Source organism: Eleutherodactylus coqui, chromosome 3 (genome assembly GCF_035609145.1).
Source record: "Eleutherodactylus coqui strain aEleCoq1 chromosome 3, aEleCoq1.hap1, whole genome shotgun sequence".
Taxonomy (NCBI): domain Eukaryota; kingdom Metazoa; phylum Chordata; class Amphibia; order Anura; family Eleutherodactylidae; genus Eleutherodactylus; species Eleutherodactylus coqui.
Window position 1 is genome coordinate 279,298,861 of NC_089839.1, and position 12,062 is coordinate 279,310,922.

General features: G+C 48.2%; 1 protein-coding gene across 1 annotated transcript in view; it reads left to right on the forward strand.

Moving 5' to 3' along the window:
- COP1 (COP1 E3 ubiquitin ligase) overlaps positions 1 to 12,062 on the forward strand; it is a 180,669-nt gene that overhangs the window by 23,162 nt on the left and 145,445 nt on the right. The window contains exons 5-6 of the mRNA XM_066597491.1: positions 378 to 497; positions 5,150 to 5,218. Of these exons, the coding sequence (XP_066453588.1) occupies positions 378 to 497; positions 5,150 to 5,218 (189 nt within the window). The remainder of the gene's footprint in view (positions 1 to 377; positions 498 to 5,149; positions 5,219 to 12,062) is intronic.

A 12,062-nucleotide genomic window follows, 5' to 3' on the forward strand; every position in this document is an offset into this window, starting at 1 on the left:
TCTTTGTCTTTTCCATCACGCATCGTTGAACTCGTTTTGAAGCACTCGGATTTCAGGATTAAATCGGGTTGGAGAGCTCCAAAAATGTGCCGACTAAAGATCACGGTGGAGAGCGCGGCCTGACATTTACTGCGGGAGCCGGGGAGCAGGCTGCCATTCTGTTACAATGGGAAGGTATTCGGTTGACATCCAGATTGCCAGAGAGGGAAAAGTGTCTCGATATCAAGATCATTCCAGGCCGACTTGTTCTATAATGTTACTTCTGACATGACTTGTCCGGACCGCCCGGCTGATCAGGTTAAGTGAGCAGCATATGAATGTTACATCCGTAAGGGACGAGACTTGTCTGATGTGTTCAAACCTTCTTATTGTCTTAGAATGGCCACCGATGGCAGATCTTGCAAGACCTTCTGGTAACCGATCAAGATAATCTGGATTTGGCCAATGTGAACCTGATGCTTCAGCTGTTGGTGCAGAAGAAGAGGCAACTTGAAGCAGTAAGTATAAATGTGAAGTGATTGTTTTTGCTCCTGGAGAAGAAGGAGGTCGGGGCTGAGGCTAATACCGCACTGTTTGGTCCTGTTGGACTGAATGGTAAGGAACAGTGTGGCTCTTCCCGTATGGCTCTTCCCGTCTAGAGTTGTTCTAGTGTTTTAGACTGGGTGTCCATAGGCTGCACTGCCATCACTGCTGTATTGCCAGGCACTGGCAAAATGTGATGGGCGGTTTATCGGGTGAAGCACGTATGATATGCTAATATAATGTATCATTTTCTATTTATTTTCCTGCCACTTCTTTGCGCTAGCTTGAAATTTTTTATTTTTTCTTGTATTTCCCCTGCATAGCTCCTTACAAGTGGATGTCCCCTCTCTAATTTCATACCTCCTCCTCCAAATGAGGACATGAATGCAGAGCTTGTCTATGCATGGTGCTGCTAACCTCCCTTATCTAGGCCTCCATTACTATAATGGAGCCATTGTTAACCTGCTTATCCTCTGGTATAGGTGAGCAAGGTCATCTCATTATCCTTGGGCCGGTCTCGCACGTCCAGATTTGCATTGCAGAATCCGCGATCCTCACCCGCTCGGTATTCTGTATGCCTTCAGAAAATAGAACATTAGCTACGTCCACTCAGACAGCGATTGCAGTTTTTGCAGGCGGCTATTAAATCGCATCCTCTTCGATTTTCTTGCCGATTACACACGAAAGGCTTCCATTTAAGTCAACAGAAGCCGCCCGGCCTGCGGCCCATTCACAATTGACATTGCGGATAGGTTGCGGGTGCCCGCGGCATTGCCTAGCGACAGTACAGAAAAAATGACCATTTGAAGAATGCAATCCGCAGTAGTGATAAAGCCGACAAGAGACAGGTACGCGCTGACGACGGCTGGATTTTGCTGCCGGCTCCCGGCCTTAGTCTGTACAGCAAAACTGACAAATGAGCTGCAGAAAACTGCCTTATCCTTGGTCAGTGTGAAAACTGGAAGATTTCAAGATCTTGATTAATGTTTGTTACCATCCACAAATATATAATCTTAGGCTGCCTGTCCACAGGCGTTGCGGTATCCTGCGGCGAATCTCCGGTGCAGGAGCCGGCAAACGGATCTCCGCCAGTCAGCCTATCTGACAGGCTGACTGCGGAGAATCGCGGCAATTCGCAGCAAGCTATTTGCCAGCCACGAGCGGAGAATCGCAATGATTCTCCGCTCGTGGACAGGGAAGATGCGCCCTCCATAGAAACGCTATGGAGAGCTTTGACTGCGTTCCCCGGGGCCGGATTATCGCCACGGGGAACGCAATCAAAACTCGCCTGTGGACAGGCAGCCTAAGGGTTCCCTCACGTTTTTACAGTGTATTACACAGGTGGGTTTTGCACACATAATGCACGGTAACTAACCTTGCATTACTTTCCGTAGTGCCTCTCGCACATTGTGGGAAATGCGCATGCAAAATGGTAACTTTATGGTTTTGTAGTTTTTATCAACACTTGATCATCCGAAAGGATCGCCTTTATTTGTCTCCTAACCGTCATCGTGCCGTACCTGTCAGATCGCGTTATTGCCAGACTAAAGGAGTCTTACTGTGTTTTTGAGGGCAGTATAGCCGCCATCCATCTGTCTTCTGCAGGTTTTACATATCCCTGTATACACACTGCAGTATAAAAGTACTTTCACACGGGCCAATAATCGTTTGGTTTCCCCCGCAATCCAGTGAAAATGTTCGTTCATGCACCGACTGAATGACAGCTCATTCGCTTCTCTTTCGGTTTCTACTGTACCAGTGAATGTGAACCTCTGATTGAGCGCTGTTCACTCGTAACGGTATGCCAGCATTCATTTTTTTTTCTTCCTTTATGCCCATAAAATGAATGATGAACGATCGTTCCCTTGTTGGTTGCTTAATCAACGACTATTGCTGAAATTTGCACAATCCACAGATTTTTTTTTTTTGAATGACAATCGTTCTGTTTAAAAAGGCCCTTAGACTGCAGTTTCCATGTACAGGGATATGTAGAAGCTGCGGAAGACAAACTGCAAAGTTTTTTTAATTTAAACCCCTTTTGCAAATTTTTTTTTTTTTTACCCCTAAATGCATTTCTTTTGGGATAACAAACCTTTTGCTCCCCAGAGGTGTCCATTCTCTTGAATTACCACCATACGCTTTCCACATTGCGTAAGATGCAGGTGACCCTTTGTTCTCTCATGTAGGGAACACTTGGTGGACAGGTTTAATGGGATGACTGCTGACGCTGAAGTGACTACGGTTCAGGGTTGACGTTTTCCAGGTACCATAGTCCAACAGGTGTATTCGCAGAGTTCTTGTTTTAAGCGATTTTCCAGAAAACACTTTAGAGGCATGCCATTCCGACAGAACGGTAAGTTTGTTAGGCAGGTGGTCAACTATTTGGAAATTCACTATGGCTGGGAGCCAAGCAACCCCAATATTGTCTATCGTGGGATTGTGGTCTTAGACATACAAGGTCTCTATTAGACTCAATGAAGAGGTCAAAACTGCACTCCTAAGTATTGGAAACCAGTGATCATGGTGTATGACCATTCCAACATTTGGAATCGGGGACTTTGCCTCTGGAACCCAAGCAGTGTGACTTCTATGACTTAGTTGGCTCCATGACGGTTGCTGAATATCTCTGACTTTCGACATTTTGGATGACGTATATCATTTATTTTGTATATCCTTTCTAGATGGAAGAGTAGTATTGACCAGTTTATTTTTTTCCGTCCCTTTCTTGACTGGTTGCATTTCCACAGAGGGTGCCGGTGCCCCCGTTTTCTGTCTCCTGGCAGTTCCCCCTCAGCCTAACGAAGACAGTCTCATGGAACTGATAAAGAGGCTTTCTGTCCCGGTTGCATGCCGTGCCAGTAACAGAGCCTCCCTCCACAGCACATATTGTTCAGCTCCGCTGCCAGGACGGCCATAAAAATATTTGGCCAAATATCACAGCAGCAAAAGGGAAAATAATATAATCTTCAGATTAAATTTAGCTTCAGAGAAAAAAAAAAGAGGGGTCTGAAAGGCAGCCTTACGTTCTGTCTACTAGAGCCTGGCACAGGAGGAAGTTCAGCAGTCCGCACCAGGAGGGTAAAATTAGGGATAAACACGAAGCTGGGAGATCTGTCGTAACTTCTACTCTCAGTTGGCCAGTGATGTCAGTGTTGTTGTAACCTATGGCCAAAACTGATAACGGCCACAATAATCCCAGTTTTCTGGCAGTTCCAACGCTTTGTGTGTTTTGTTTTTTTTTTATTTTAAATCTTTTTTTGTTCTTTTATTAATAAAAATTGTGTTTGACGATTTCACACGATCTTTTACATAATTCTGTTTCTACACAATATTGCCTACAAATGTGGCTTGCATTATGTGTGAAAGGGTTCTGTAGTATGCGGGTTGAACATTTATACACTCAATGGCCACTTTTTTAGAGCCCTCCATCCAGTAGTATGTTGGACTCCGTTGGCTTTTCGGAACCGTAGCTATTCGTTATGGTGTCCGTTCACGGGTGTTGGAGTATGTGTGCCCAGCAAACATTCCCCACATCGTTACTTCACCTTCATAAGCCTCAAGCGTTGACACCTGACTGGAAGGGTTCATCGATTTTATGCGGTTTGAACCAAATTCTGACCCACCAATCAGCATGGTGCAACAGAAATTTGGATTCATGTGACCAGGCGATGTTTTTCCACTGCTCAGTGATACGATTTGGGGGGGGGGGTTTGGTGGACGTAAACAAGTAGTCAACAAAAGAGGTCAAAGGAGAATGTCAAGGATCGTTGTGATGACCAGGCGGTGCCCAGTCAAGCGAATTGTAGCGGATTACAATGCCGGTGGTCAGACTAATGCGTCCAAACGCACAACTCATTGTTCCTTGGTACGGGCTCACCATAGTAGCAGACAACCAACTGCAGCGCCATTGCTAAGAGGAACGGAAAGATGTGACTCCAGTGGGCAAAAAAAAACGCCCAATAGTTGGATCACCAGGCAGTGGAAAAACATCGCTTGGTCCGATGAATCCAAATTTCTGTCGGACCTTGTGAAGGGACGGTGGGAATTTGGGCAAACGGGTGTCAACACTTCAGGCTGATGAAGATGAAGTAATAGTGTGGGGAATGTATTTTCTTTGCGACCGTTCTCCTATATCTGTGAATGGACATCATAACTAATTTTCCCTACTGGCAAGCTCCAACCATCAAAGGGCCGCTAAAAACTTGTACAAACCTGTCGCTGATGGTACTTTTTGGATTGCTGTATGACGCACCTCTATTGGCCAAACTGAAGATTACGACCTACAGCAGCTCTAAAAAAAAAAAAATCATGTGACGAACCAATTTTTTTTGACCAATAATCTGTCACCAGTTGGACAAAAAAATGTGAACTACTTGTTGACATTTTGAAAAAACAGTTATTCCAGCCAAAGGAGACCTGAAAGTCCCTTTAAATTTGGGTTCAAGCTCTTTTGTGTGAGATTTTGCATTGAGCATTAATACCATTGTAGACTTGAGCATTCACCCTTTATATCGGACTGTCAGTATCGCCGTTTTCTCAATACATGTTGTTTTTTATCTACAGTATACCAGCAGCCATTCTTGACACTCTATATAGGGTAAAAAAATGTATTTTTCCATCTCCGCAGGAATCGCACGCTGCTCAAGTTCAGATCCTGATGGAATTCCTGAAAGTGGCGCGACGGAATAAGAAAGAGGTAATACTGGTTTAATGTTAAATGCAGACGTCCTGAAATAGTCTTCATTTCCACAGAGGATTCTTGGTGTGTTTTATAGCTCCCTTCAGTTTTTGAGACGTACGCCGAGCGCCACTGTTTAAAGTGTGTTGTAAAACGGTGGCAGAGCTAAGATTTCGTTGTGTTTTTTTTATTACCCCTTGGAGCTTATAGGGCAGCCCAGACGGTAACAGTAAAAAGTGTCCTATAGTTGTAGGAGCTGTAGAGGCAGCAAATGGGTGTCCTGAGGAGCCTCAAAAATGTATTTTTGTAATTTAGGGCCCTTGCCTTTAGTGGCCCCCTTGCCCCCACCCCCTCTTCTGTTGACAGTAATTATACTAGGCTTCCTTGCAATCATACAGATAGGAGCTGCTAGTGCACATCTCACATTACGTGACTTCCTGACACAGCCGAAGTGGGATAGTGAACTTTCTCCTACCGTTGACGGGTGTGGGTAGCATTTGTCCTCAGGGGGCAAATCTTCACTTTATAGATGTGCCTAGCTCATGTACGTCTGCTGAATGCAAAAGAGAGGCTTTATTTCACTATAGCTGTGCTGTATTGGAGCTGGCTTCAAATGGCGACCAGACTGAAAGGTCTGGGCCGCAAATGGCGACCAGACTGAAAGGTCTGGGCCGCAAATGGCGACCAGACTGAAAGGTCTGGGCCGCAAATGGCGACCAGACTGAAAGGTCTGGGCCGCAAATGGCGACCAGACTGAAAGGTCTGGGCCGCAAATGGCGACCAGACTGAAAGGTCTGGGCCGCAAATGGCGACCAGACTGAGAGGTCTGGGCCGCAAATGGCGACCAGACTGAGAGGTCTGGGCCGCAAATGGCGACCAGACTGAGAGGTCTGGGCCGCAAATGGCGACCAGACTGAGAGGTCTGGGCCGCAAATGGCGACCAGACTGAGAGGTCTGGGCCGCAAATGGCGACCAGACTGAGAGGTCTGGGCCGCAAATGGCGACCAGACTGAGAGGTCTGGGCCGCAAATGGCGACCAGACTGAGAGGTCTGGGCCGCAAATGGCGACCAGACTGAGAGGTCTGGGCCGCAAATGGCGACCAGACTGAGAGGTCTGGGCCGCAAATGGCGACCAGACTGAGAGGTCTGGGCCGCAAATGGCGACCAGACTGAGAGGCCTGGGCCGCAAATGGCGACCAGACTGAGAGGCCTGGGCCGCAAATGGCGACCAGACTGAGAGGCCTGGGCCGCAAATGGCGACCAGACTGAGAGGCCTGGGCCGCAAATGGCGACCAGACTGAGAGGCCTGGGCCGCAAATGGCGACCAGACTGAGAGGCCTGGGCCGCAAATGGCGACCAGACTGAGAGGCCTGGGCCGCAAATGGCGACCAGACTGAGAGGCCTGGGCCGCAAATGGCGACCAGACTGAGAGGCCTGGGCCGCAAATGGCGACCAGACTGAGAGGCCTGGGCCGCAAATGGCGACCAGACTGAGAGGCCTGGGCCGCAAATGGCGACCAGACTGAGAGGCCTGGGCCGCAAATGGCGACCAGACTGAGAGGCCTGGGCCGCAAATGGCGACCAGACTGAGAGGCCTGGGCCGCAAATGGCAGTCCAAACACTGTCCCCACCCTTGCCCCCCTTTTTAAAGGGGTTGTTCCAATATGTAACCTAACCCTTATTCACAGTATAGAGGATAAGGATCTAATTCGATGGTCATCCAACTGCTGGGTCCCCCACTGATCACGAGCCTCAGACTCTGCCTTGCTGTTGAGGAGTTACCTGAGGACTATATTTCTCAGCAGTACAATCGGCTTGCTTTTATATAATCTGCGGAGTAATGGGATATAGAGATGTCCTTTTTTTTTTCGGACACAGAACATGTAGGTGTCCCGGATACACGGCACACTAGAACAGCCGGGGGGGATCGGACAGTGTTTTTCCACGTCGTGTTTGTAATAGATGCCTAAATGTCAGAGCCAGGACCCGTAGTCTGATACTGGAAACGCAGGTCCTTGAAAAATGCCTCTATTTCCCCTCCGGTATGTTAGAAGGCGACCTCTTGCTTTTTACGTGAAACCTAACCTTCAGGAATGTGACAGATTTCAGAGCTTTCATTGTAGAGCTGTGGAATATTCATTCCTCTAAGTACGAGATTTTCAGTGCGTGACGAGCGGAGAGCGGCGTTCTGACATATCGGCTCCTGATGCGCCGAGTGGATTAATTATTATATTTTTAAATATGTAAATTTTAAATGTAACGGGAGCCCCACGATGTGGATTCGGCCGTGTTTTTTTACTATATGTGACGTGTCACAGAAGGGAGAACCTGGACGCGCGTAAGTTGTCATTATGGCAGCAATGTAAAGGGGCGATAGGGCTTAGAAAAACTTTTTTTTTATTTTTGTAAATACCTTTTTTCTAGCGAAATCCAAATTAAAGGGGTTAAGTGGAGACAAAGTGAAAGAGCCTGTACTTTCCTCTTCTACGATGATGTCCTGACATTGAGGCATATGACTGCTGCAACTTCTCACCAACCAAAGTGAGCTGGTAATTTGCTGCAGCGGTCACAAGGTCTTGTTGCTGCAGCAGGACATGAAAGTTATTTTACAGGGGGTTTCAAAAAGGTGGACCAAAGCAGTATATTTCTCAAATGGCAGCATGTTACTAATTGTTTCAGTTACCATTTTAGAAATGCTCTATGTGCCCTCCGCCTACTGTATGGGGCGGATCGAGGTGACCATTGAATTTGTCCCAGACACCTCTGTGTCTTCTGCCACTGAAGTCATCACTACTATGATTTTGTTTTTAAGGTCTCCTGGATAGGTCATTAATGGTGGCACAGAAATGCAGTCTTTGACATATATTATAAGAAAAAGTTGCACAATTTAACTTCTGGTGATATTGGGGGGGCCAGGAGTGTAGTGCCAAGTCTTGGGGTCCCATGAGACCTATCAACATTGAAGCAGTGTGTCATTTTGAAAAAGTCGAACCACGAGGTGCTAATTAGGTGCTACTCCGTCATACTGAAAAATGAAGTAATTGGAGTCTTCCTTAAGTTTGGCAAAGGGACAGTTCTGCAGCATTTTGAGATACATTTGCCCTGTAATGGTTTCCCATAAACCTATCTTCGAGAAATCGCGCATAACACGCTGACTGATCAATGAAACCGCAACTGAAACCAACTCTGTACCCCAACTACGGATTCAGTCTTGCTGAGCGCAGAACGCCTTGTGTGGCGGGGTCGGCATCTTGCGAATGACTGAAGCTTGGAGGCTGTTGTTGCGCCGGAAGAAGCATCTGGTGGTAATCGTGCTTCACTCTTTCAAGTCGTGAGAGTTTCATTCATGAACCGTTCGTGTTTGTGGAGATCTAGTACTTTCAAATTGGGTCCATCTTTGATGGGAACTCCCTGTGTACTCTACAGATAACAAAAACGAACGGCAGCTTTTTGTCAAACCAACGGCAAAGCGGTGTCCGTTCCACTAGTGACGGCGAGCGGTGTCCGTTCCACTAGTGACGGCGAGCGGTGTCCGTTCCACTAGTGACGGCGAGCGGTGTCCGTTCCACTAGTGACGGCGAGCGGTGTCCGTTCCACTAGTGACGGCGAGCGGTGTCCGTTCCACTAGTGACGGCGAGCGGTGTCCGTTCCACTAGTGACGGCGAGCGGTGTCCGTTCCACTAGTGACGGCGAGCGGTGTCCGTTCCACTAGTGACGGCGAGCGGTGTCCGTTCCACTAGTGACGGCGAGCGGTGTCCGGTCCACTAGTGACGGCGAGCGGTGTCCGTTCCACTAGTGACGGCGAGCGGTGTCCGTTCCACTAGTGACGGCGAGCGGTGTCCGTTCCACTAGTGACGGCGAGCGGTGTCCGTTCCACTAGTGACGGCGAGCGGTGTCCGTTCCACTAGTGACGGCGAGCGGTGTCCGTTCCACTAGTGACGGCGAGCGGTGTCCGTTCCACTAGTGACGGCGAGCGGTGTCCGTTCCACTAGTGACGGCGAGCGGTGTCCGTTCCACTAGTGACGGCGAGCGGTGTCCGTTCCACTAGTGACGGCGAGCGGTGTCCGTTCCACTAGTGACGGCGAGCGGTGTCCGTTCCACTAGTGACGGCGAGCGGTGTCCGTTCCACTAGTGACGGCGAGCGGTGTCCGTTCCACTAGTGACGGCGAGCGGTGTCCGTTCCACTAGTGACGGCGAGCGGTGTCCGTTCCACTAGTGACGGCGAGCGGTGTCCGTTCCACTAGTGACGGCGAGCGGTGTCCGTTCCACTAGTGACGGCGAGCGGTGTCCGTTCCACTAGTGACGGGGAGCGGCGTCCGTTCCACTAGTGACGGGGAGGGGCGTCCGTTCCACTAGTGACGGGGAGGGGCGTCCGTTCCACTAGTGACGGGGAGGGGCGTCCGTTCCACTAGTGACGGGGAGGGGCGTCCGTTCCACTAGTGGCGGCGAGCCGTGTCCGGTTTTGCCCGTGGCGGTGAGTGCTTCCTTTTCGGGGGTCCCATCACACTACTGGTTTTGACATGTATGACTGAACCCCCTAGACTAAATCCCACAGCGTAGTGAAAACCTCTGTAGGAACGCTCCCTGACAGAATAGCCAGCCTCCGTGTCAGACTGTCCTATTGATGGAGTTGTGTATTGGCCTTGTTTATCTCGCCTCTTGACTATGAGGTCAGGCCGCACTTCTCATTATCCAGCGTTACTGGCGTTGGATCGCTCCAGTGGTTTCATTGACGAAGTTTGCGGTCTAACTTTCTGATCGGGTCAAGAGATGCTAAACAGATGCTTGGTGTCTCTCATCTGTCAGAGTTACAGATTGCATAACCCGCCGCCTCCTTCCCAAATTTCCTTGGTCCTACTTTTCAGCTTCATATATTTCCTATGTTTTGGTCAAGAATAATTAAAAACAAATGACCAAGCTGCAATGTTGTTTATGTTGGCAGGAAGGGAAGGTAAAGGAACTCCCTCTACACCCCCGGAGATAAACATCGTGCTGATGATATAACCTCCGTACACCGAGCTCCTTGCTTTTTAATTTTAATTTCTTTTTATGCGTTTTTTAACTTTTTTTTTTTCTTCCCCCTACTCTAGGAAACTGTCTGTTTGGGTTTCTAGTTTTGGCATTGGGGATGCTTATTCCTTTCTAGAGATAGGACTCCGTCCATGTTCTGTCCGGTTACTCATTACACCCTTTGACCTCCTATAGTTTTGTTCCATCCAAGAAACCCAGAGCGTGCGTATGATGGGTTTTGGCCGTATTTGACGTGTCACGGCCCAGAATTCCTATCTGCGTTTTGAGTCACAAATGAGGTGAATGGGTTCCTGGGGTCGTAGAAAATAAACATCCCCAGCCCTTTTTTTGCTATGAAGCTCGGTAATTAGTTTGCAAATAATCATGAAAACTTGTTTTTGGCATTTTTTTTCTTTTTGCACTTAGTTACTCTTTTACGTCATCTCCGTTTTAATCAACATATTTGTTTGCTTATGGCGGGATGATCGTAAGTATACTGCGTCAGGAGTTCCAGACGCTCTATTAAAGGGACCCTGTCGGCTCTTGTGAGCCATGTAAGCTGAACCTGGGGGCTGAATCTGACGATATGGGTTCACACGGATAGAATTTCTGTCCATATTCAGCCCATAGACCCTTTGAATTAAGTTGGTGTATTCAGACGTCCTCCCCCCCCCCCCCCCCCTTTTTTTTTCTTTTTACCCGCGAATCAACGTAGTGCGTGAAAAAAGAAAAATTGCAGCATTTTCTATTTTGGTCCGTGTTCACACACCTAAATTGCCTATTAAACTCTGTGGGTGTTTTAAAAAAATGCACTGAGCATGCATTGACATTCATGTTCCCGTTTTCTTTCTTTCTTTAATGTTTTTACACATTCATGAGCCTTTGATATTTGCCTTCCCTGTTAAAGCCACCACTAAATGCATCCGGCGGACTACCTGGCATGCACACAAAAGCAGTGGGCTATAGCATACAGCGGCAGCTTTGACGTCAATGGAAGCAGTCATATCCGCGGCACAGCCACAGCTGTCGTCGTGGCTGTGCCGCGGATCCGCGGGAAAGCAGGGTATTAAAAAATAAATAAATAAATGCACTGCGCATGCATCTGGCTCGTTGCCGGGACGTCCGGACACATCCGCTGTGCTGAAGAAAGAAGATCCGGCCGGCACAGAGGAGGACCGCGCTGGAACCAGAGAGGTAAGAAAAGTTGTTTTGTTTTTTTTACGTCCGTCCGTGCGTGCGTGCGTGCGAGGCAGTAAGTATATATTGGGCCTAAAGAGTCACATCGCCAAATTCAACTTTCCAACTCCTATGAGCCCAAAGGATTTTAGCTTCTGGGTCTCACAGGAGTGGACAGTCCCTTTAATTACATTAGTGGAGCTTTCGACTTTCTCGGGCACTTGCCGTTATGTATAGAGGTTTAGGCCATTTCTTAAGAATGCCAGTTAATAAACATGTTTTTGGTGCATGGGTAGAACATTGAATACTTGGAGCAAACCGAAACGGCCGGCGAATACACAAGTGGAACACAACCCTTCCTCCAACATTCCTTCAAATGTTCATACGCACAGCAGAGCCAGGGCTAGTGGTGGCTGGCTAATCGATCGTTCAGCTGACGGCCGTGTATGGGCCACTTTACCTTATTGTGATATTGGTGTAGGTGAGAAGTTCTCTGACAAATCGGGAAGGCACGTGTTGCCCTCAGCATCTTAACGGTGCGCCCCCGGGCTCTGGCCGCTGAAAGGGCGGGCGCTCCTAACTCTGCATGCAAGTAAAAATCTACATGAAGTGTTTCACGTCTTAATTGTATACTAAACACTCTTTTTGGGTAAGTCTTACAGTGAAACCTTCCCCTG